The sequence below is a fragment of the Erinaceus europaeus genome, chromosome 15 (assembly GCF_950295315.1).
Source record: "Erinaceus europaeus chromosome 15, mEriEur2.1, whole genome shotgun sequence".
Taxonomy (NCBI): domain Eukaryota; kingdom Metazoa; phylum Chordata; class Mammalia; order Eulipotyphla; family Erinaceidae; genus Erinaceus; species Erinaceus europaeus.
Genome location: NC_080176.1, coordinates 61,643,673 through 61,669,030, shown reverse-complemented (window position 1 = coordinate 61,669,030; position 25,358 = coordinate 61,643,673). Strand labels below are relative to the sequence as shown.

General features: G+C 49.6%; 1 protein-coding gene across 4 annotated transcripts in view; it reads left to right on the top strand.

Moving 5' to 3' along the window:
* ST8SIA5 (ST8 alpha-N-acetyl-neuraminide alpha-2,8-sialyltransferase 5) overlaps positions 1-25,358 on the top strand; it is a 72,450-nt gene that overhangs the window by 18,261 nt on the left and 28,831 nt on the right. For 2 of the 4 annotated variants that reach the window (XM_060173827.1, XM_016185106.2), the window contains exons 2-3: positions 5,347-5,454; positions 22,508-22,600. In XM_060173827.1, coding sequence (XP_060029810.1) covers positions 5,347-5,454; positions 22,508-22,600 — 201 coding nt within the window. The remainder of the gene's footprint in view (positions 1-5,346; positions 5,455-22,507; positions 22,601-25,358) is intronic. The other 2 variants (XM_007515940.3, XM_060173828.1) reach the window with 2 other exon arrangements.

Below are 25,358 nucleotides of genomic sequence, written 5' to 3'. Positions count from 1 at the left end.
TGCCCCAGGACTTTGCTAGACCATTGTGCCTTCATGATTTCACCACTCCTGGTGGACTTCCCCCACCCTTTCCTTTTGTCCAGACAGAAGGGGAGAGACAGAGAGGAGAGACCACACACCACTTGTGCATGGTACTCCTATGTGGTGACCGAGAGTTTGCCCCCTGGTCCTTGCTCTTGGAGAGTGTGCCCTACCAGGCAAGCTATCTCTCAACCCCAGGGTGCTTTTTCCCCTTATTCCTGGAGAGTCCATCTATCACGCTGGTCTTCATGCATCCCTGCAGCCATCTGAAAGCCTCCTAAAGTCCCATGGTCCCTAGGAACCTTCACTCTGTTCCAGAACCTTCCAAGAACTCCCACAAACCCTCAACTTATGGCCCTTCCAGTTGCTTCTCTGCACCCCAGTGCAAACCTCTGTTTTAGAAAAGGATGGGGAATTGCACCGAGTTTTGCTCCTTTGATGGTATACTCTTATCGATGGAACACTCCCTTCCCCAGCCCAGGAATGTCTCTCACCTAGAAATTTCTCCCACATCAAACTGGTGCTGCCGCCTGAGATTCCATCAAAGGCTGCTCAGCAATCTGGGGCCACTAGTGCTGGCTGAGAGCTGGTTCAGTGTCTGAGCCAAGCCCTGGCACTGCCTCCTCAGCTATCTGTCTTCCCGTCTCTGCAGCCCCACCACAGACCAATTCAGACCCCTGGATAGTGCCCCCCCACCTGCTTTAAGAGTACAGGCCACTATTCCAAATGAACAAGGTGTAAGTTTTGGAAGGCAGTATTTCCAGTACTGAGAAAGACTGGGTCTAAGTGCTTTTGAAAGCGTTGGAGTATGAATTCCAGGTCAGTGGGTCAGATATTTTAGGGACAGCAAGTAGCTGTGGTGGCCCTTTAATAAATCATGCCATTCTTTTTTTTTGCCTCCAGGGTTATCACTGGGGTTTGGTGCTGACACTACAAATCCATTGTTCCTGGTGGCCATTTTTTCCCTTTTTTTTTTCTTCTATTTTATTCAGTAGGAGAGAGAGAACTTGAGAGGGATGGGGTAGATAGAGAGGGAGAGAAAGATAGACACCTGCAGACCTGCTTCACCACTTGGGAAGCATCCGCCTTGCAGCTGGGGAGCTGGGGCTTGAACCTTGATCCTTGTGCAGGTACTTCCACATAGTACTATGTGCGCTTAATTGGGTGCACCACTGCCCGGCCCCCAGTCATGCTCTTCTCTACCTGGTATCTGTTCCTCTCTTCCTAAGATTACCTATCATAAAACTCATCTTGTGGAGGTGAGAATGAGAAAGATCCTGTGTGGCCACAGCCCCTCCATCTGTGCTATAGAGGTTTGGCCCAGTATGTTACCAAGAGTCAATGCTCAGCTGCCCCACACAGTTTCTTGAATTTTCCTAGAATGGGTCAAAACATCTTTTTTATTGATTTAATTATGATTGGCAAGTCAGCTGAATAAGAGGGGTACACCATCAAAACATTTTTTAAAAAGAAGTCCTTGTGGAGGGTGGGATTTGGGATGTGGAGTTCTAGAGCTTAGAGGTACTGAGTCAACCCACTTTCTCCACTCCACTTGCTTAAGGGATCTTTTTGGGCTTTGATTGACATACATGCAAGACCTAATTTCTTGCCTAGAAGGAACTATAAGTGTGTAGGGATGACAAAACACATCAGGCAGGCAAAGGGGACCAATGTCTCCAGGTAGGATGGAAGATGCTGCAAGCATTAGCTACCCTATATCTGAGTGTGGCTTAGTGGGCGAGGTGAGGGGCTCTGGGGACAAGAGGCCCTGGAGCTGGACCTTGAGCGTGGGTGGAATTTAGATGATGGGGGCATGGTGTGAGAGTGAGGAGGAATATCAAGAACATAGATGTGAGGGTCACAAAGCCAACAGCTTTCCAGGGAGCAGAGGTTTGCACCGGGGTGCAGAGAAGCAATTAGAATGGCCTTGACTTGAAGGTTTGGAACCTTGTCCTTTGCATTGTGGGAGTTCTTGGAAAGTTCTGGATGAGACTGAAGGTTCTAGGGACTTTGGGATCTTAGGAGGCTTTCAGATGGCTGCAGGGATGCATCAAGACCAGCGTGAGAGTGCTCTAGATGGCCTTCTTTCCTCTGAAGGAAGTAGAAGTTGTGGTTTCAGTCTTTCCTCTAGAGTCCAAGGAGGGCACAGCTCCCTCTCTACCCCTGGCTCCCCTTCTTTCCCAGAGTTCTTTGCTTTAATCATGTTAAGTGAGGTAAGCCAAAAAGAGGAGAAATATGGATAGTCTCACTTATACTTGACACTCAACAAACAAGGACAGAAAGGGAAAATACAAAGTGAAACTTGGATTAGGAGTGGTATACTACAACCTGTTTACATTTAAGGGCAAGTCGGCCTCTAGAAGGTTCCTTGGAACTTTTTCGAGATGGGCATTGTCTTAAGACAATGGGGCTGGGCAGTGCTGCACCTGGTTAAGCACACATAGTACAAAGCACAAGGATCTGGGGTTCAAGCCCCTGCTACCCACCTGCAGGGGGATGGCTTCAGAAGGGGTGAAGCAGGGCTGCTGGTGTCAGTGTCCTATTCTTTCTCCCTCTCTATCTCCCCCTTTCCTCTCAATTTCTCTCTGTCCTATCCAATAAAATGAAAAAAAAATAATAATAAGGCCGCCAGGAGCAGTGGATTTATAATGCCAGCACCGAGCCCCAGTGCTAACCCTGAAGAAAAAAAACAAAAACAAAAGACAGTGGCTTTCACCCAGAGTAATTTTGCCCCCAAGGAACATTGATAATGTCTAGAGATATTTTTTATCATCATAGTAGGGGGTGGGGTGGGTACTGCTGGCTTGCAGAGAGGGAAGACTGGGGGTGCAGCCCCACTTTCCACAGTGCACAGGGCAGTCTCACCTCACAACAGGAATCACCCAGCATTGGGTGTCAGCAATGCTGGGCTGAGAGTCCCTCTGCTAGGGTGAGCAGATGGCTGCGATGCTCGACTCTAGGGAGAAGAGATTATTGCTTTTCAGGTGGTCTTGCGGTAGACAGGGGCATCAGTCTTCCTCCCTGCCCTCTTCTCTAGACAGCTGCCTTCTGCAGAGACCCACCATAGCCCACTCTATAGGGAGGGGAGGGGAGGGGACGCCAGCATTCTGTAACATGTGCCCTCAGCTAGATGCACCACCACCTGATCCCAAGAAGACAGGTATGACTCTAGGCCAACCCACATGTTCTCACCCTAGTGTCCTCTCATATTATGTCACCCCCCCAAAAAAAAACAACAAAAAACAGGATGCTCCTATTTAGAATGTTTGGGCAGGTTATTTGGGGGTGGGGGCTGGAAACAATCAGCATTTTCCCGGGGCTGAAGAGATGACTCAGTGTGGGAGGCCCAGGTGGTGGCACATTGGGCTAAGTACAAAGCACAAGGACCCATGCAAGGATCCCAGTTCAATGCCCTGGCTCCTCACTTGCAGGGAGTCAGTCACTTCACAAGTGATAAAGCAGGTCTGCAGGTGTCTGTCTTTCTTTCTCCTTCTCTATCTTCCCATCCTCTCTCAATTTCTATTCTATCCAAAAAAAAAAAAAAAAAAGGAAAAAATGGTCTCCAGGAGCAGTGGAGTTGTAGTGCCAGCACAAAGCCCCAGCAAAAACTCTGGAGGCAAAAAAAAAAAAAAAAAAAGACATGGCTAGGGCCAGGTAGTGGTGCACCTGGTTGAGCGCACATATTGTGATGCACAAGGACCCGGGTTTGGGCCCCCAGTCCTTACCTGCAGGGGGAAAGCTTTGTGAGTGGTGAAGCAGTAGTGCTACAGGTATCTTCCTTTCTATATATGTGTGTGTGTGTGTGTGTGTGTGTGTGTATTTATCACCCCTTTCCCTCTTGATTTCTGGCTGTCTCTATCCAATAAGTAAAGATAATAATAATAATGACACAGCATGTGTAACTTGTGCCTAACATGTATGGGTTTATGGGTTTGGTCCACAGCACCAATGAGAGCTGGGGACTCTGTGAGTGGCGGAGTGAGGTTTTGGTGTCTCTTCCTCTTTTCCATAAAAATATAAAGTAAAAATTGGGCCCGGAGGGGACTGAGCACTTGAGTCCTTGTTTGACCCTGGCACGACATTATGAATGTTTTCCATATGGACTGCAGTTGCCAGGCCCCAAAGGTAACTTACCGAGTCATGTCACATAACGACGCTTCACTACCAGAGAGTGGTAATCCTATATGGGGAAAGCAAGGCAGAGGCCTGGCTCAGCTCCCTGGAGGACACACCTCCAGGCCCTGTGGGATGGGCAGGCAGAAAGCCAGCTACTTGGGCTTAGGGATGGGGCCCTGTGGTGCTGAATTACTCCTGACACAAACTTAAAATACTCCTCGACTTTCAGCTCCATTTCCACTCTCACCTCTCCTTACCTCCCCCCACCCCACCCCCCAGTTCCTGAGCTCTCCTGAACTGACAGGGAGGCTGGATTTATTCCTGTGGACCATCAGGATTCCACTCTGCTCTAAGGCAGTGACCATCTGCTTTTCATCTTTCTTGTGCATCCCTTCCTTACCTTTCCTGAGCTGTGGGTTCAGTCAGACTTGAGGAAGGATTAGGGTAACTGCCAAGTTCACCAGCTGAAACCAGGAGGTGTGTCCTTATGTGTGGGTGTCTGCTTTTTTTTTTATTGTTGTAGTTATTGTTGTTGTCGTTGTTGGATAGGACAGAGAGAAAATGGAGAGAGGAGGGAAAGACAGAGAGGGGGAGAGAAAGATAGACACCTGCAGATTTGCTCCACTGCTTGTGAAGTGACTCCCCTGCAGGTGGGGAGCTGGGGGCTCGAACCGGGATCCTCACACCGGTCCTTGTGCTTTGTGCCACCTGCGCTTAACCCACTGCACTACCACCCAACTCCCTTTTTTTTTTTTTTTTTTTTAACCAGAGCACTCAGCTTTTGCTTATGATGGTGTGAGTGATTGAACTGGGACTTCAGAGCCTTGGGGCACGGAGTCTCTATTGCATAACCATTATGTTATCTACCCTGCCCAGAAAACTGAAGGGTGTCTGATGGGAGAGCCTGCTGGTGCTCCTCCCTAGAAGGGGGGCCATGGAGGGTCTAGGAGGCAGGAAAGCTCTGTGGCCTTGATTTTGCCAGGCCTTGATTTCCCTGGGTGTGCAATGTAACTGGCCCTGCTGGTGATGGGGAAGTGGGGTGTCTGGGGAGAAGATAGCTCATTCTCGATATGGGGTGTCACTCATGCCCCCACTAAATGCATGACCCAGGTCACACTTCACTTAGCACACAGGTAGGATTCGGCTTTCTGGTAGACGGCTTAACCCAGTACCTGAATGTGAGTACCGACTGCCTCGTTCTCTTGCCAGAGGCCTCCAGTTTGGTTGGCAGAATGGTGACCAGCTGGCCAATTGGACTGGGCTCTTTAATGCCACCGACGATCGAGCCGTACTGAGCAGCAGTGACTCCAGCTCCAGGTACAGACCCCGGTGAACGACCCAGGAGGGGGGATACCCAGTGTGGGTGACCCCTTAGTACCTGCCATGTGCCCCCTGCCCCACAAGAGGCCTTCTGGGAAGAAGCAGGCACAGCATAATGGCTCTAAGCTCATTGCATTTGGGACCTGCTATATCTTCTTTGACATGATGGCTGATGGCTAGGACACAACCATGATAAAGTGGGAGCACTCACTGTGTGAGTGGGTGGCATCAGGGGGTAGGTGTCAGATGTGGCCCCCTCTTCTAATGTCCCCCCTGGAGAGGCAGTCCTGACTGCACAGGCAAGACTGATGTTGACTGGGTAGGATCACGGCTATCCAGGAGGCACAGAGCTGGCATCCCTGGCACACTGTGGTGACTCCTTGGCCTGCTGTAGTGCTTAGAGCTAAAGCCAGCAATGAAAGCCTCTCTGTTCAGGAGCCATTCTAATCATTCCTTGAAATATGAAAATGGAAAATGTTTCAGGTGAGACACACCATTGTAGGAAGGGACTTGAGAAGTGACTGATTGATCGATTGGTTTTAGATAAGGCAGGGTGTTCTCTCTGCTTGCATTTGGGCTGATGAAGTCATTTGGTTCCTACGTTTTGCATTTCTAAGTGTGGACTGACTCAGACCCAATTCCCCGGGGAAAAAGGCTTGAGCTTTCATTTGGACACCAAAACATTATAGAGAAGTAGTATTTTTTTTTTCAGGGCTTCCTGATACATGAAATTCCTCTTAGTGTTTTGAACAGGTGAAGCTGTGGTTCTGATGTCAGAAACCAGTGTCCACAGACAGACGTCAGGATGTGGGGACAGCTTCAGGCTATGGTCTGGAACTGGGCTCCAATTCTGGCTTTTTAGAACATGATTCTTCCCATGTCAGAGCCCTTTCTTTCCATCAGCCTCTTGGCCTGGGCTGGTTCTGCAAGCCAGTTGACACCAGCTGACCTCCTATCACCCAGGCAGAATGAGGAGGCTGAGGTTGGCCCTTTCAAATCTTGAACCTCCTCTGTTGGCCCTTCTGCCATGTGGCTTATCCACCTAGGTGGAGGAAGACAGGGCGGTGAGCAGGTGTCTGCCACCCGGGGGCAGAGAACTCATCCACGAAGAACTCATTGAGGGTTTAAGGCAGGGAATAGGAATCACCCGGAGGAGACAGCTCAGGCCCTAACGATCATTTCTTTTTTTTTTTTTTTTAATTTTTAATATTTATTTATTTATTTTTCCCTTTTGCTGCCCTTGTTTTTTAATTGTTGTTGCAGTTATTATTGTTGTTATTGATGTCATTGTTGTTAAATAGGACAGAGAGAAATGGAGGGGGGGGAAGACAGAGGGGAGAGAAAGATAGGTACCTGCAGACCTGCTTCACTGCCTGTGAAGCGACTCCCCTGCAGGTGGGGAGCTGGGGGCTGGAACCGGAATCCTTACGCCGGTCCTTGCGCTTTGCGCCACCTGTGCTTAACCCGCTGCACTACCACCCGACTCCCGCCTAAAGATAATTTCTATTTCTTGTCAGAGGTTGATACCATCCCGGAATCCTAGTTCTGACTTCTTCTACTGCCAACAGCTCCTTCTCTCTCTCCCTTCCTACCCCTCCTCTTTCCCTTCCTTTACCTTGGTGTAAGTAGCAAGTACTCCTGTCTTCTTCTTGTTAATTTTTTCCCATTTTTTATTAGTGATTTAATAATGGTTCACAAGATCATAAAAGTACAGGGGTATAGATCCACACCACACCCACCACCACAGATCTATGTCCTTCCCTCTCCCCCTGCTTCTTTTTTCCTCTTTCCACTCCAGGAAAACTACTGTAGTTTTCACAGAGTCTTAGTGACTCCTGTTTTCTTTTAAATGAGTTGGACAGAGCAGAGATAGATGGTGTGATGATTATGCAAAGCGACTATCATGCTTGAGGCTCCAAAGGCCCAAGTTCAATCCCCCGCACCATCATAAACCAGAACTGAGCAGTGGTGCTCTGGAAAAATAAATAAATAAATAAATAAATAAATAAATAAATAAATAAATAAATAAAAGAGTTGGACAGCTTGTGGTGGCTAATTTGCCGGCCATGGGGTAGGACCTAAAGAGGATGCTGGAGACAGTGCTCTGCAGAGCTGTCATCCCAGTTAGCAGCCCTCCATATACCTGGAATAAGTCATGAGCTTCATAGTATTATTCACCTACTGAATAATTCAGTGCACAGACTAATCTGCTATCTATGGTGGAGTGGTGTGTTGAAGTGTGGTGCAACCTGTTATCATTTATTATTAACAGGGTTGGAAGGGAATCAGGAGGCACCATCTAGACCCAGAGGGAAAGGAGGGGGCAAAGAAAAAGCAAGTGACTCATCCACAGTCTGCTCACAGGAGCCACAAGGAGTGGGAGCAGGTCCAGGTCGCTGGTCTGGAAAACTCACGCAGGACCACAGAGGAAGTCCAGGCCTGCTCCTGACAGCTGTGGCCAGGTGTTCTCACTGGACACACACCAGAGTAGGCTGGAAAGCCTGCAAGTTACACACACGCAGACAAACGCCCGTGTTACTTCTAGGTCTAAAATGAAGTCTAGGTCTAAAATCGAAGTCCTTCGGGAGTTGCTTTGAAGAGCAGAGAGAAAGACTTTGATCAGTGAGACTTTGTCTAAGGGGCTTCTTTGAGTTGTTGGAGGCTGTCTTGTGTCCAGACCAAGTGTTCACCTTCCCGTTTCCCCTGAAGGACAAGAAATGCCTTCCCATCTTCACACTGTCGGCTTCTAGCCTGGCACTTGTCCTATAGTGTGTGTTAATTGAATGAAGGGATGGGTGAAGGCTGTTGGTAGGAAAGCCAGCTTCAGAGTCTGTCCCTGGATTCTCTCTTGGAGATGTATTCATTCCTTTGCATTGAGTCTTACCTCCCAGAACTGCCTGTGAAAATGTAGCCCAGGGCTGGGTGATGGTTCACCCTGAAGAGCACATGCTCTAATGCACAACGACACAGGTTCAAGCCCTTGGCTCACACCTGTATGTGTGGGGAGAGGGGTGGAAGGGGGAAGGGGAGAGAGAGAGATTCAGAGGTGGTGAAGCAGGGCTGCAGGTGTCTCTATTTACTTTGCCTATCTTCCCCTTTCCTCTGCAAAAGTCTTTTATGCCTTAGACTCTCAGATCCCAGATTCCATCTCCAGAACTAGTCCTATCTCTAGAGCTAGAGCTCAGCACGGCTCTGGTCAGTCTTTCTCTCTCTTTTTCCTTATTTATTTTTAAATTTTATTTATAAAAAGGAAACACTGACAAAAACCGTAGGATAAGAGGGGTACAACTCCACACAATTCCCACCACCAGAACTCCGTATCCCATCTCCTCCCCTGATAGTTTTACTGTTCTTTATCTCTCTGGGAGTATGGACCCAGGGTCATATGGGGTGCAGAAGGTGGAAGGTCTGGCTTCTGTAATTGCTTCCCCACTGAACATGGGCATTGACAGGTTCATCCAAACTCCCTGCCTGTCTCTCTCTTTTCCTACTGGGGCAGGGCTCTGGGGAAGCAGGGCTTTAGGACACATTGGTGGGGTTGTCTGCCCAGGGAAGTCTGGTTGGCATCATGGTAGCATCTGGAACCTGGTGGCAGAAAGAAGAGTCAAGATATAAAGCCAAGCAAATTGTTGACTAATCATGAACCTAAAGGCTTGAATATTGCAGATGACGATTTAGGGGTCTCCGTTTTGTAGATAGCTAGTAGGCCTATTTAGTCCTATTCCAAAGGGCCCATGACTATACTAGTTTTTTTTTCCTTATTTATTTTTTAATTAGTGTTCTTCCACATCCATTTAACTCTTTTTAAATTTGGTTCTTTATTTTAGATAGAGACAAAGAGAAATTGAGAGGGAAGGGAAGGGAGAGAGGCAGAGACAAAGAGAAAGGGAAAGAGAGAAGGAGAAAACTGTAGCACTGCTTCACCACTCCTGAAGCTCCCCCCTTACAGGTGGGGACTGGGGGCTTGAACCCCAAGCATTCTATCAAGTGCTGTCTGCCAGGTATGTTAATACCTAAACCCCCCGTGTCTTTCTGTCTCTCTCATTAAAATAAATAAAATATTAAAAATAAAATAAAGGGAATGCAATTGCTGGTGCTCTCAGGCTCCACACACTGGGAAAATTTGGAGCACTGAGTTTGGCAGAATGTTCTGGAAGAAAAACCAAAATAAGGTTGCTGCAGCTGCTCTTGCCTCCCATGCTCCTGATGTGCCCCAGACAGAGGAGTGTCTGTGGGGTGGGGTATCAGCATCCTGGGTACCTTGAGTGCTGTCACTCCCTGAGCTCTCTGGCCTCCCTCTCTTTTTGGCTTCAGCTGAGTCTTCACATTCTTCTCCACACCCTGGACCTTTATCTAGAGGTGCTCAGAGCCTTCTGCTGTTCAAGCTGCTAGAATGAGTACCACGGATGGGGTGGCTTATAACTCACGGAGGTCTAGTTCTGTAGGCTTGAAGAGCGCTGATATGGACAGGTTCTGCTGAGATCCTGCTTCTCTGCTTCTCTGCCCCTTTTCTGGTTCTCAGATGATGGAAAGGGAGCTCTTGGGGCATTCATTCATTCATTCTTTCATTCGTTCATTCATTCATTCATATAGACAGACTGACCATAGTACTGGAGCTTCCCCTGGTCCCATGTTACCTCTATGTGGTATTGGGGTTCCAGTTGGGGGTCTTGTTTATCAGGGCACTAATCCCTAAATACCTTCCAAAGATCCTACCTCATACCATCACACTCGGGGAGCAGGATCTCAGCAAATGAATTTGGGGGGTACACAGACAGTCCACTGCCCTCTCTCAGGCTTCTGTGGTCACAGTCTCCATCTGCTACGCCTGGTCCTCCCAGTGGGGCTTCTGTCTTCCTGTTCCCTGGCATCTGCTCTCAGGGTTCCAGTGACCTAACTGCCAGACCAGTGCAGCCATTCTCGTCTTTGTGCTCACTCTCGGGCAGGGTTGCTCCCTCCGTCCTGGAAGCTCCCTCTGCTCTTGGCCTCCGGACCACAGGGCTCTCTGGGTCTCCCTCCCACTCACAGGCCACCCTTTTTGGCCTCCTTTGTGGCCTCCTTAGCTCCTGCTGACAGCAGGCCCAACCCCTGCCCTCTTCTCTCCGATGTCTGTGTTCTCTCCTGGAGACCTCACCTTCGTCTCCTGCCTCTGGAATGCACTCTCTACCTCTGATCTCTGCTCTGGACTGCAGCCAGGTCTCCCTGGCTACCTGCCTTCCTCCTCCCTTCACTGGGAATTTAGAGAGAGAGTTCAGAAACCTCTGAGTCACACCCAACCCTATTCACCTCCTCAGTGACTGGGAGTTGCCATGATGTCCCCCTCCCCTTCTTGGCTTCCTGAATCCTGGCCCCTGCTGGCTCTGCCAGGTTCCGGGTCTGTCTCCTCCCACCAGCTTCACTGCCTCTTGGTGCAGTCTGCTATCGCACACTCTGCACATCTGTTCTCCCTACAGCAACCAGAGGACATGGTGACATTGGATCATGGTATCCCTGCTTGCGTGCTCTGCTGTTCTGGGTGGCCCAGGAGGCTGAGTTGGCCTTGGCTGGCCCCTGTCCCCTCTGCACCACCACCTGCCAGCCCTTCTTACTTGTCTGCAGGGGCTCTGCCATGTCCTCTGACCATGTCCTCTCTTCATCCTTCCCCTCTGCCCTCCAGGCAGCTGTTATCCTCTTTCTCGGCTCTCCTCCGGAGCTCAGGGGAATGCCATGAGGGTGAGAATGGTGGCTGGCTGGGGGCGTCGCTGTAGCCTGGTTTAAAACACTAGCTGGTACAAAGCAGTGGATCAGTAAAAACAATAAAAGTAAAAGAAGGTAAGAGTCACCCACTGAGAAGTACAGAGAGGCAATGGGGGGCACACACAGTTGACCACACACATTACCATGTACAAGGACCCAGGTTCAAGCCCCTGCTCCCCACCTGCAGAGGGGGAAGCTTCATGAGCAATGAAGTAGGTTCAGCTATCTTTTTCTCTTCATCTCTATCTTCCTCTCCTCTCAGTCCTATAAGATAAAAACAGAAAAGAAAAAAAAAGGAAAATAGTCCCAGGGAGCAGTGGGTTTATAGTGCTGGCACCAAGCTGCAGCGATAATCCTGGTGACATTTAAAAAAAAAGGTGGAGACGGGAGTTGGATGGTAGCGCAGCGGGTTAAGCACACGTGACGCAAAGCGCAAGGACCAGCGTAAGGATCCCGGTTCGAGTCCCCAGCTCCCCACCTGCCTGTGAAGCACGTCTGCAGGTGTCTCTCTTTCTCTCCCCCTCTCTGTCTTCCCCTCCTCTCTCTATGTCTCTCTGTCCTGTCTAACAACGACGACATCAGTACCAACAACAATAAAACAAGGGCAACAAAAGGGAAAATAAATAAATATTTAAAATATCAAAAAGGGGGCACAATAAGGGAGTGGCATATAATTCAGGGTATTGAAGACTATAGGTGTGCCGGGTACTGTGGGGAAGGAGGGCAGGGAAGGCCTCCCAGGGAAGGACTCACCTGGGCTCTGAAGGCTGAGCAGGGAATATAGAAGAAAGCAAGCAGACTATTCAAGAGAGATGCCCTCTGGAGAGAAATAGAAGACAAGCATGTGGCTGGCACTGGGATGAAGAGGTGGACTTCTGAGGCATTGGAGGCTATGAAGCTGGGTGAGAGCTGAAGTGGAAGGCCACCAAGATGCAACTCTTGGCCTGAGGACCTGGGGGATGGAGGCCAAGGCCTCCAGGAGCTGTAGACCCAGATGCATGTGGAAGATGGACCAGTGCCGCTGGACACATGTGGGAACAGGTAGAATCCTGCCAGGGATGTGTTGCAGGCCTCTCTGTCCAGCCTTCTTTGTGCTCTTGCTGGGGAAGTTCCAGCGCTGGGCCTGGTGCAGAGGAGCAGAGCTCAGCGGTAGAGTTTGTCCCTACCTGCCAGCCCACACCTATGCCAGGTGAGCCTCACTCCCAAAGTAGAGCAATCACAAGGCTATACAGGTGCACTCACACCCTCAGGCTGGTTTTTATTTATTTGTTTGATAGGACAGAGAGAAATTGAGGAGGGAAGGAGAGATAGGGAGAGAAGGAAAGGGAGAGGGAGAGGGAAAGAGAAACTGAGAGGCCTGCAGCACTGCTTCACTGCTTCACTGCTTCACCACTGCAGATGGGGACTGGAGACTTGAACCGGGGTCCTTGAATTTGATAATGTGTGGTCTCATCTGGGTGTGTCACTACCCGGTCCCCATCTCAGGCTTTTTGTTCTCAGGACAGCTCTGAGTATTCCTGTGGATGGAGGAGGCAGCTGTGACTCAGGGGGCAGGTTGAAGTCCAGCCAGAGAAGGGGTCGTGTGAACTGCAGTTGCTAAGGGCTCAGCCCTTCCTACTCCTTCCCCACCCCCCAAACTGTTTGCGAAGACACTGCAGTCCCTCAAGCTGCCAGGCTGTGATTTCCTGGTTCTTCTGTGCGCTTGTTCTGACGTCTGGTGCGCTAGAGTTGACAGCTCCAGGTCCAGAAATAGCATAGAGCTCACTGGGGCCCTGGATGGGAGTGGGGAGAGTGCTCATTAAGGGGGTCCCCCTCAGATGACCAGATATGGTGAGAGTGGGGAGAAATCACCCAAACCTCCAAGAACACAGACCTTTTGGACTTCCCTAGACCTGAGGACCCTGTCTCGTGCTGTGACTCACAAGCTGAGTGACCTTTGCTGCTTTGTAGCCTGAGTCTTGGGTACAGAATGGGGACCGGACCTGCTCCTGCCTCCTGAAGAGGTGCAGGACAAAGGGAGACTCTATCAGGTGCCTTCTACAATAGTGCAGGGTGAGCTCTGCACAGACTCCCAGGCAAGAGGTTGATGGGGATGAAATCCAGCTCCAAGCTCCCTTCACCAGGTCTGCCACTTGCCAGCCTTGAAGCTAATGCGTCTGAAAAGAGGAGTTTCCATTTTGCCTGACCTCCAACTTGGCATGGACTTAAGTAAAACACTCAGTGCTTGTCTGAGCCTTGGTTGTGAGTTTCACAGGAATCTGAGGCTTCAGATGGCTGAGTTGGGGTCACTGCCCTGCTCTTGGGGGCCAGTGAAGACCAATCATTGTGGTTTGGCATGGCACAGAGGCCATTCTGAGCATCATCATCCTCTGGGGAGGAAGAAGGGTGTGGTGGATGGAAACTGAAGGCAGTGGCCTCGGCTCGGGCCACTGGCCAGTGGGTACCAGGGTCAGAGTCCTGTGCTCCCCAAGTTCCCCAAGAAACCCGATGGGAGAATTAGGCAAGGGGCCCCTCTAGGAGAGGGAAACTGATTTCGCTGCAGATCTGGAGTCTGACTGGGAGGAGGGGACTGGGCTCAGGACACGGAGGTCAGCTCTGCGTTCCTCTTCGCCCGGCCCTGCCCCCACTGTCCCTGAGGGCGTTCTGATGGCAGGCAGGGCGGACACAGCCTGGCACCAGCAGCTGACTCGGCTGCTGGGAGCCAAGTGGCATCTGAGATGGGGCCATCTGAGCTATTTATACCTGTGAGGTGCCTGATGTGAAGCCACTGTCCCCTCCCTTCTGATCTGGATTGAGATCATCTTTCCAGAGCCCAAAGGAGAGCAGTGACAGCTCACCTGGACAGCTCACCTGGAGGTGAGGGAGGCAAGAGTGTTGGGGACCGGCTTCCCTCACTCTTCCTCCAGGGAATCCTGAGTTACTGAGTGGGAGCGCTGACTTAGTGACTCTAATAATAAAAGAGTCATAACCCACTACACAGAGACTCTAAGAATACTTGGGGGCTGGGTGGTGGCACACCTGGTTAAGCACTTATGTTACCATGCACAAGGACCCAGGTTTTTAGTCCCCACTATCAGCCTGCAGAAGGTCTGCTTCGTGAGTTGTGAAGCAAGTACTGCAGGTATCTCTCTCTTTTTTCTTTTTGCCTCCAGGGTTATTGCTGGGACTTGGTGCCTGCACTATGAATCCACTACTCGTGGAGGCCATTTTTCCCATTTTGTTGCCCTTGTTGTTGTTGTTAATGTTATTGTTGTCATTGCTGTTGTTGTTGGATAGGACAGAGAGAAATCAAGAGAGGAGGGGAAGACAGAGAGGGGAAGAGAAAGAGAGACACCTGCAGACCTGCTTCCCCACTGTGAAGCGACCCCACCCTGCAGGAGCCAGGGGCTCAAACAGGATCCTTACTCCTGTCCTTGCTCTTTGTACCATGTGTGCCTAACCCGCTGTACTACTGCCCGGCCCCCTGTAGGTATCTCTCTATCTCTCTGCTTTTGTATCTCTCTCCCTCTCTGAATTTCTCTCTGTCCTATCAAATAAAGAAAATGGCTGCCAAGAGTAGTGGATTCCTTGTGCAGGCACCAAGGCCCAGCAATAACCTTGGTGGCAATTAAAAAAAAGAACAAAACGAACATGGGTGGTAGTGCAGCAAGTTAAGCGCAGGTGGCGCAAAGCACAAGGACCAGCATAAGGGTCCTGGTTCCAGTCCCCGGCTCCCCACCTGCAGGGGAGTCACTTCACAGGCGGTGAAGCAGGTCTGTGGGTGTCTGTCTTTCTCTCCCCCTCTCTGTCTTCCCCTTTTCTCTCTATTTCTCTCTGTCCAATCCAACAACGATGACATCAATAATAACTACAACAATAAAACAGCAAGGGCAACAAAAGGAAATAAAATAAATGAAAAAAAAAGAATATGGGCAGGGGAGATAGCATAATGGTTATGCAAAGAGACTGTCATGCCTGAGGCTCCAAAGTTCCAGATTGAATCCCCCACACCACCATAAGTCAGAGCTGTGCAGTGCTCTGGTGAATAATAATAATAATAATAATACAGAAGAAAGATATTTTCTTTTTCTATCACTGGGGCTTGGTGCCTGAATAGTTGCACCATTCCTGGTGACCATTTCCCCCTTTTACGTCTCCTCTCCTTCTCCTTTTTCTTTATAGAAGGTAAGAAAAAAAAAGAGAGAGGAAGGATGAGAAAGGGAAAGATTGAGAAGGCGTGACACCTGCAGCACTGCTTCATCACTTGTGAACTGTCCCCCCCTACAGGTGGGGACTAGAAGTTTGAACCCAGGACCTTGCAGATGACAGTTTGTGTGCTCTACTGTGTGCACCACCACCTGAACCCCAGAAAATAGTCTGCTTCAGATCACTCATAACCCCACTGCACAGAGAAACCCACTGCTGTTTTTCTTTCCCTTTCCCTATCCAGCGTTCATCCCCACGCATCCCCACATGTAGACACAGTTCTTTTTGTGGAGCAGTTTTATATCTGGCCTTTTCTATTCATCATGACAATGCGAGCATCTTTCTGTGCCCTTCTACATGAACACACTTCAGTATTGTTTTGGTGTCTGCAGAACGACCTGCATCCAGTCAGACAGGGATTTTGGGGCAGCCTCCTGAATGCTGTCCTGGGGGCTCCTGCCAGGAGCAGATTCTGGGGTGACCCATGAGGCAGTGCTTCACATCAGCTTTTTAAAAATGTTTATTAGTGATTTAATAACGAGTAACAAGTTTGTAAGACAATGGGTACAATTTCACACAGTTCCCACCACCAGAGTTCCGTGTCCCCTCCCCTTCATTGGAAGCTTCCCTATTCTTTACCCCTCTGGAAATATGGACCAAAGATATTTATGGGTGCAGAAGGTGGGAGGTCTAGCTTCTGTAATTGCTTCTTCACTGGACATGGATGTTGGCAGGTAGACCCACATCCCCAGCCTGTTTCTGTCTCTCCCTAGTGGGACAGGGCTCTGGGGAGGTGAGGTTCCAGGACACATTTGGTGAGGTTTTTTTTCCAGGGAGGTCAGGATAGAACCATAGTAGCACCTGCAACTTGATGGCTGAAAGGCAGCAAACTATAAAGCAGAACAAAGTGTTTAATAAACAGGAACCCAAACATAGGAGTAGAGCAGCTTCACACCATCTTGTGTCCTCAAGTCTACCATGTTTGTAGACTGAGATGGAGCTGTATTGCCCTACTTCCTCCCCAACCAAAATGAAACCAGGTAGCAGGAACTAGGAGGCAAGGATTATCAGCTGCTTTTTTTTTTCTCCCTTCCGTTGGATAGGACAGATAGGAATTGAGAGACGAGGGGTTGATAGAGAGGGAGAGAGACAGAGACACCTGCAGACCTGCTCCACCATGTGAACCTGGGTCTCTGTGTGTGGCAGCATGTGCACTTACCAGGGTTCGCCACCACCCAGCCCCTTCAGCTGTTTTCAGAGGGGTAGTTGAGCCTTTAGATCCAGGCCTGGGGAACTTTGCTGACTGGGTCAAGGCACCACAGGAAGTGTTATCATCACACATGGAGACTCAGGCTTGTCATGAGTGAGGAAGAGGTTTTTGTTTGTTTGTTTTTGTCAGTGCCAGGACTTCACTGCTCTAGGCCAACTTCTCAGATAGCAAGAGAGATACCCCAGCACCATAACTTCCTCCAGTGTGCTGGGGACCAGGCTTGCACCTGGGCCACACACAGGGCAAAGCAGGTACACCATCCAGGTGAGCTATCCTGCTAACCCCAAAAGAGAGGTTCTTATACTCAGAGATTCTCTGGAAGTAGAAGGGACACAGCTGGTTATATAGGACAGTGGGCAGGGCCAGGTCATTGGGAGCTACAGGGGTATGAATGAGCCATTGTCCCAGGAGGACACTGAGAGACAGGTGGGCAGGTAGGGTGTTCCAGGGTCAGCTAGTATGAATATGTCGGGAGTGGGGCTCGGGAGCATGGGAGCTGCCTCTAGTTGCCTGGTACTCTGCCTTGGGGTGACTTGGGCAGGGAGACAGGGGTCTGGAGTGTGGGAGGGACTGTGGTTGCGGTATGAACTTTGAGTTGCATGGGAGCATTGAGTCCTGTGCTGGGGGTAGAGTATGAACTGTGAATTGGCTGGTTTGCATGGGAGCATAGAGTCCTGCACTGTGTGAAGGGATTAGCTGACCAACATGGGGACACCAAGGCCTCAGATACCAAAGCAGCAGAAACACAGGTACCAAGAGTCTGCAGTGGAGATGGGTGATCAAGGCTCCCCATCCCTGCCCCATCCAGGCAGAACTCAGCATGGGATCTGTCCACAGGGTGGCAGGGCAGGGGTTTACTAGGAGCAGCAGAAGGCACATGCCAACCAGTCTGGAGAGTGAAGAAATCTCTTCCCCATCGATTCCTCCCTGACTCAGGTCTGCCACCAGCCAGTGGAGGGACTCTGAGCAAAGATCTAACTCCCTGGGCAGCCGCTGCCAGTTCCTGAACTTTGATGGCAGGAGAAAGAGGGCAAAGGGCATAAATGTTTCACAGGCACTTTCTGTTTGCCGGGCACTGTGCCAGCGCTTTCCCTGGAGTTTTCATTGACATCTACCTCTGCCTGTCGGACATGCATCACCTTGTTGGGGTTTGGTGGCTACACGACCACACCATTCCTGGTGGCTTATCACTATTACTACTATTAGTATTTGTATTATTGCTATTATTGATAGAGGGTAAGAGATGGAAAAAAAGTACAGAGAGAGAATGCACATGTGAAAGAGTGACACCAGCAGTCCTGTTCCACTGCTCGTTAAGCTTCCCCACACAGGGGGAGGGGACTTGAACCCAGCTCCTTGCACACAGTAACATGCGTATTCTACTGGGTGAGCTGCTACCCAGTCCCTCATTATCTGCATTTTGATGCTGATTTCACAGTTTTTTTTTTCAAATATGTGTTTATTCATTCCCTTTTGTTGCTCTTGTTGTAGTTATTATTGTTGTTGTTATTGTTGTCATTGTTGGATAGGACAGAGAGAAATGGAGAGAGGAGGGGAAGACAGAGAGGGGGAGAGAAAGATAGACACCTACAGACCTGCTTCAACCCTGTGAAGTGACTCCCCTGCAAGTGGGGAGCCGGGGGCTTGAACCAGGATCCTTATGCTGGTCATTGCACTTTGCACCATCTGCTCTTAACCCGCTATGCTACCATTCGACTCCCAGATTCCACAGATTTGCAGATGACACTAAGGCTTAGAAAACGGCAGACCTGACTAGCCAATGGGGAGGTGCTGTTAGGGTGTTTGTCTGTCTGTCTCTCTGTTTTGACACTTGGCTAGTCTTCGATGCTCTGCACCAGCTTCCTTAGATAAGAAGAGGGACAGAGGGGAGTCAGGCGGTAGCACAGCGGGTTAAGTGCATGTGGCTAAAAGTACAAGGACCAGAGTAAGGATCCTGGTTCGAGCCCCGGCTCCCCACCTGTAGGGGAGTCACTTCACAAGCGGTGAGGTAGGTCTGCAGGTGTCTTTCTCTCCCCCTCTCTGTCTTCCCCATCTCTCTCCATTTCTCTCTGCCCTATCTAACAATGACAACATCAATAACAACAACAATAAAACAACAAGGGCAACAAAAGGGAAAATAAATAAATAAATATTAAAAAAGAGAGAGAGAGAGAGAGAGAGAGAGAGACAGAGTGAGAAAGGGGAGGCACCACAGCACTGACACTTCTCTCCTGTGCAGTGAGAGCTGAGACCTGGGTGATGCTTGGCTTTAACTTACTTTGAGAGCTTCTGTCTCCTGTTTGAGAGAATGTCTTTCCCTGGATATTAATTCATACTGTCATTCTCTCATGGTTAGTGAAGGTGAACCTCTGAGGGAAACTTGGAGTCATATTTTAGTGCTGAGTGGGCCTTTAGCCATCACCTAATTCAAACAATGTTTTTTTAGAAAATCATTTTCTTGGGGTGTTAGTGGTTTATAGTACGTACAGTCCAGTAATTGACACATGGGTACAGTTTCTCATCTTCCCTTGATAGGTGTCTGCAAAACAGTCTCACCCCAGCTTGGGTCCTTCTCCACCATTCTGCACCAGGACCCCAAAGCCCTCTCACCCTGCCTTCCCCTATTCCCCAGAGCTTTGGTGCAATAGGTACACCAAGCTCCGTCCAAGTTTCACCTTGTGTTTTCCCTTTCTGTCCTTGTTTCTTAAGTTCCCCCTGTGAGTGAGATCATCTGGTATTTATCTTTCTCTTGTTGGCTGATCTCACTTAACATGATTCCTTCAAGTTTCCCCCAAGATGAGGCAAAGGAGATGACTTCATTATTCTTAACTCTGAGCAGTATTCTGTTGTGTACTCCTGAGGACATATCCAAGGAGACAAACTCACTCATGTGAAGAGATCTATGCACACCTATGTTCATAGCAGCACAATTTGCAATAGTCCAAACAGATTGCTCTAAAGCGGGGAAGAGAAAGCCTGGGGAGGGGGAGCTTTTTGCTTCAAGCCACCCAACTGGCTTATAGTAGCCTGGTGCCTTCCTTTGCAGCATCTTGAGCCGAGGCTTCAGAGGACCCAGAGGATTCCAGAGGACTCAGTGCCAAGAGCTCTGGTTGCAGATGATCTTTGCGATAAGACACTAGACCTCACTTGCTGTTGTGTGGTTGGAAAATGATGTCAACCAGAGCCAGAGTCATGCACTTTTTTGTGACCCCGTGTTTTTAGCTGTAGATAACAGAATCCATTTAGTGAAAGCAGAAAGGGATTTACTAAGAGTCTGGCTAGCTCAGAACCAGTGGCGAGATGAAGACAGGCCCCAGCTGAGCTTCCAAGAATGCCTCCTCCAATGGCTCTGCAAAATGAGGTCATTGGCTCTGATAGAGTCACAAAGGTGCCATAACTACTGAGGTTCTCAAAAGCTGTGCCACTTCCGTCATATTCTGCACCAGCTGAGCAATGCCTGGATCCTTATTTAAAGTTTCTCTCCTAGAATGCAGCTTTGAATCAGCCTCGGGCTTCCAACTAGTTCCACTGAAACTACCCAGGACCCTAGATGCAAAGGAGTCTGGGAAATGTAGTTTGGTTACTTATTTTTATTTAATTTATTATTTAATTTATTTTGTTAAGCTTCCTGAGCTCGGTAGAGCAGAAAGTATGAGCACTATGAAGTCCATGTATTGGACATACTTAGAAGGAAAAGATATATAAGCAGACTATTATAATACAGTGCTATTTACTTCTCACCAAGTGACAATATGCAGAGGGGTCCCCAGAGGCCAGACAAGAAGTGGGGGTATTTGAGTTGGGTACTGAAGGGTCAGTCTGAGTTTGCCAAGTGAGGAAGCTAGAGAAGGGAGTTCTAAAACAAGGAACACAGGAGCAAAAAGTAACTGTAAGGGTGGGGGAGATAACATAATGGTCTCACAAAAAGACTTTCATACTTGAGCCTCTGAAATCCCAGGTTCACCCCCAACACCACCAGAAGCCAAAGCTGTTCAGTGCTCTGGTAAAAAACAAAAACAAACAAAAAAAAGCCCAACTAAGTGTATATCTTAGGGTGATCCATGAATGCTAAGTTCTTACTAATTTTGCTCAGATTCTTTTATGACATGAGTACAAGGAACCCATTTATTTTGTAAAGAGGAGCAAATTGTTGTATAAAATGCTAAAAAAAAGGTTGTATTTGTTTTCTTAACTATTATATTTTAAATTAGACTAATATTAAATTGCATTAAAATTAAAAAGTAATACTAGCAATAAAATTTTAAATTATTTTTATTAGTGATTTAATGTTGGTTTATAAAATAACAGGTTTGTAAGTTATCAGGGGTACAATTCCATAGTGTTCCCACCACCAGAGTTCTGTGTCCCCATTCCCTCTGTTGGAAACTGCAGTGATTCTCGCAAGGTCACAGACATGGGTTGACTATTATTTCTGTAACTGTCTGTCTATCTATTTCTCTATATTTATGTCTATTTTCCTATGGTCCTGCCTTCTCTTCCTTTCTAAGTCACACCTACACCAGTTACTACTTCCAAGTGTCTTTTTATTTACTTATTTATTTATCTATTTTCCCTTTTATTGCCCTTGTTGATTTTCATTGTTGTTGTTGTAGTTATTATTGTTGTTGTTATTGATGTTGTCATTGTTGGATAGGACAGTGAGAAATGGAGCGAGGAGGGGAAGACAAAGAGGGGGAGAGAAAGGTAGATACCCACAGACCTCCTTCACCGCTTGTAAAGCGACTCCCCTGCAAGTGGGGAGTCGGGGGCTGGAACTGGGATCCTTACGCCGGTCCTTGTGCTTTGCGCCACCTGCACTTAACCTGTTGCACTATCACTTGACTCCACCAAATGTCTATCTTTTTTTTTTATAAATCTTTTTTTTAATAATTTTTTACATTTATTTATTTATTTTCCCTTTTGTTGCCCTTGTTGTTTATCGTTGTTGTTATTGCTGTCATTGTTGTTGGATAGGACAGAGAGAAATGGAGAGAGGAGGGGAAGACAGAGAGGGGGAAAGAAAGATAGACACCTGTAGACCTGCTTCACCACCTGTGAAGCGACTCCCCTGCAGGAGGGGAACCGGGGGCTCGAACCGGGATCCTTATGCCGATCTTTGTGCTTTGCGCCACCTGCGCTTAACCCGCTGAGCTACGCCCGACTCCCCAAATGTCTATCTTTTATCCTCTTTATCAATAAAGAGGGTTGGATGGTGATAGTAGAACACAGATGTTACCATGCTCAAGGGCCTGGGTTAAGCCTGGGTTCAGTGATGACACAGCAGGGCACTGGGGTGTAGGAATTGAACCAAGGGTTTCCTGGGAGCCTCCCAACAAGTCACCAGCTGGGGGAGACTGGTCCCCACCTATAGGGGAGTTTTATTAGTGATAGAGCAGTGCTTTGCCTTTCTCTCAACCCCTCATCTCTCTTTCTCACTGCCTATACTCCCCCCCCCCCCAAACCTGGGTTATCTTGCATGTAGGACCTTGTAATACCACTGAGATGGTCTCTAGTCCTTCTTCATGATAGAAAGAGAGCGAGTGAGCTGGGATGTGCACTGGGCCTCCTCCTCCTTCCGCTCTGCTTTGCAGCCACCTTCTAGCAGTCACACGTGCTTCTGCTGTCCTGATTTGTGGGAACAGACTCCCCTGTTAGAAATAGTTATACCGCAAAGCAGTGGGGTGCAGGAATCATGCCAGAGGCAGTCACCTGGGAGCCCCTCCCCCACAAAGTCACCTGCTTGGGGGAGGACTGGTTTGCTCTATTTTGCCAGAATTAATTCCCCTCAACAAGAACGCTGCAGGCCCCCAAATTTGGGAGCTTCTCAGGGTAGTAACCTCTGCTCCTGTTATTCCCCAGGTACTTTGAGTTTTATGAAGGCCCTTTGGAATATAACTCCACAAGATGCCTGGAGCTGAGGCACGAAATCCTGGAAGTGAAGGTGCTGTCCATGTGAGTGGGGGGGGTGTGTGTGGGGCAGAAGTAGAGGGGGCTGGGTGGTGGCACAGCTAGTGAGCACACCATGTGTCAGGAGGTTCAAACGCGGCTCCCCACCTTCAGGAGGGCCATAGAGCTTCATGATGGTGAGCAGGGCTGCAGGTGTCTCTTTGTCTCTCTCCCTATCTGCCCTTCCCCTCTCAATCTCTCTCTCTCTCTCTCTCTCACACCCCCCCCACACACATAACACACATACACACAAACACTAACACACTACCACACAAACACACTACCACGCTCAAGGGCCTGGTCCAAACTCCCAGTCCCCACCTGCTGCAGGGAGCAGGGCTACAGATGTCTCCCTCTCCTCCCTACCCCTTCCCCCTCCTCCTCCCCCTTCCTCTTCTCCCCCTCTTCCTTTATTCTCTCCTCTTTCTCTTTTCCCCTATCTCCCCCTCCCCTCTCCTCCTCTCCCTCTCTCTTCTTTCTCCCCCTTTCTCTTCTCCTTTCTCCCTCCCTCTTTTTAATTTCTTTATTGGGTAATTAGTGTTTTACATTCAACAGTAAATACAATAGTTTGTACATGCATAACATTCCCCAGTTTACCATATAACAATACAACCCCCACTAGGTCCTGTGTCATTCTTCTTGGACCTGTATTCTCCCCCCACCCACCCACCCACCCACCCGAGAGTCTTTTACTTTGGTGCAATACGCCCATTCCAGTTGCCCTCTCTCTCTTGAAATAGGTCTACATGTGGCTTTTTTTTTCTGCCTCCAGGGTTATCACTGGGGCTCAGTGTTGCCCCTATAAATCCACTGCTCCTTGGAGGCATTTTTTCCCATTTTTATTTGCTATAACAGAAAGAAATTGAGAGAGGAGGGGGAGAAAGAAAGGGAGAGAAAGAGAGACACTTGCAGATCTGCTTCACCACTTGTGAAGCTTCCCCCTGCGGGTGGGGTAAAGGGGCTCGAACCCATATCCTTGAGCAGGTCTTGTGCTCAGTACTATGTGTGCTTAACTGGGTGCACCACTGCCTGCCCTGATTGTTTTTCTTTTCTTTTCTTTCTTTCTTTCTTTTTTTTTCACCACTAGGTTTATGGCTGGGGTTCAGTGCCTGCACTATGAATCCTCAGTTCCCACTCAGCCCACTCTGACTCCCCCACCTTCCTCCTCAGAGGTGGCCCACTCTGACCCCCACACTTCCTCCTCAGAGGTGGCCCACTCTGACCCCCCTACCTTCCTCCTCAGAGGTGGCCCACTCTGACCCCCCACTTCCTCCTCAGAGGTGGCCCACTCTGACCCCCCCACCTTCCTCCTCAGAGGTGGCCCACTCTGACTCCCCCACCTTCCTCCTCAGAGGTGGCCCACTCTGACACCCCCACCTTCCTCCTCAGAGGTGGCCCACTCTGACTCCCCCACCTTCCTCCTCAGAGGTGGCCCACTCTGACCCCCCCACTTCCTCCTCAGAGGTGGCCCACTCTGACCCACCCCCAACTCTCCTCCTCAGAGGTGGCCCACTCTGACCCCCCACTTCCTCCTCAGAGGTGGCCCACTCTGACCCACCCCCAACTCTCCTCCTCAGAGGTGGCCCACTCTGACCCCCCACTTCCTCCTCAGAGGTGGCCCACTCTGACCCCCCCCACCTTCCTCCTCAGAGGTGGCCCACTCTGACTCCCCCACCTTCCTCCTCAGAGGTGGCCCACTCTGACCCCCCCGACTCTCCTCCTCAGAGGTGGCCCACTCTGACCCCCCACCTTCCTCCTCAGAGGTGGCCCACTCTGACCCCCCCACCTTCCTCCTCAGAGGTGGCCCACTCTGACCCCCCCACCTTCCTCCTCAGAGGTGGCCCACTCTGACCCCCCCACCTTCCTCCTCAGAGGTGGCCCACTCTGACACCCCCACCTTCCTCCTCAGAGGTGACCCACTCTGACCCCCCCCGACTCTCCTCCTCAGAGGTGGCCCACTCTTACTCCCCCACCTTCCTTCTCAGAGGTGGCTCACATGCCTTTCTGCATCCCCCCAAAGTTTATGCAGGCATCTCCACATCTCCTGTATTTCTTTCACACAAATGTCAGGTGCATTGTGTCCCCTCTCCCATCCCTCCCACCATCTTCCAGTCCAGAAACATATCATACTCTCTTACCATCGCAGGAGGAAACTGAGGTCTCTCATGGGTGAGCCTTCCCTGGCTTCCTTCCGGACCACCAGCTCAGCAGACCCATCTGAAGGAATCTGTGTGGTGTTCACCGTGACAGGGTGCATATTATTTGGAAGCAGGTAGATCTGAAGGCTAACCCAGCCAGACAGTGGATTTGTGGGTGCCTGACATGGCCCCTTGACCCTGTCCCCAGTGCCCTCACCCTGGGCAGAAGCCGCTGCTCCTTTAGACGTCTGTGTGATTTCCCGGTCTTGGCATCAGGCCAACCCAGGATCCAGAGGTGACTCTGGGTGTCACCAGCTCTGTGTCTTTGTCAGATCACTTGGCCTCTCTGAGCCTTTCCTTCCAGTGGAGACACTATGCCAACTTGGCAGCGCTGACTATGTAAATATGACACTTTTGAGAGCAGGCAGTCCATCATCCGCATCCACACCCACAGCAGCACCCAGCACAGGCTCTGCCTTGTCCTTCCTTTGTGGACGCAGCAGTCACTGCATTTCTGGGCTGTGCTTCAGACTCAGAAGTTCAGTAGCTGCTGGAAAGCTCTAAGGCCAAGGCCAGATGCTCCCTGAACACAAGAGGAAGCACATAGTCTCATCAGTTCTCCCAGG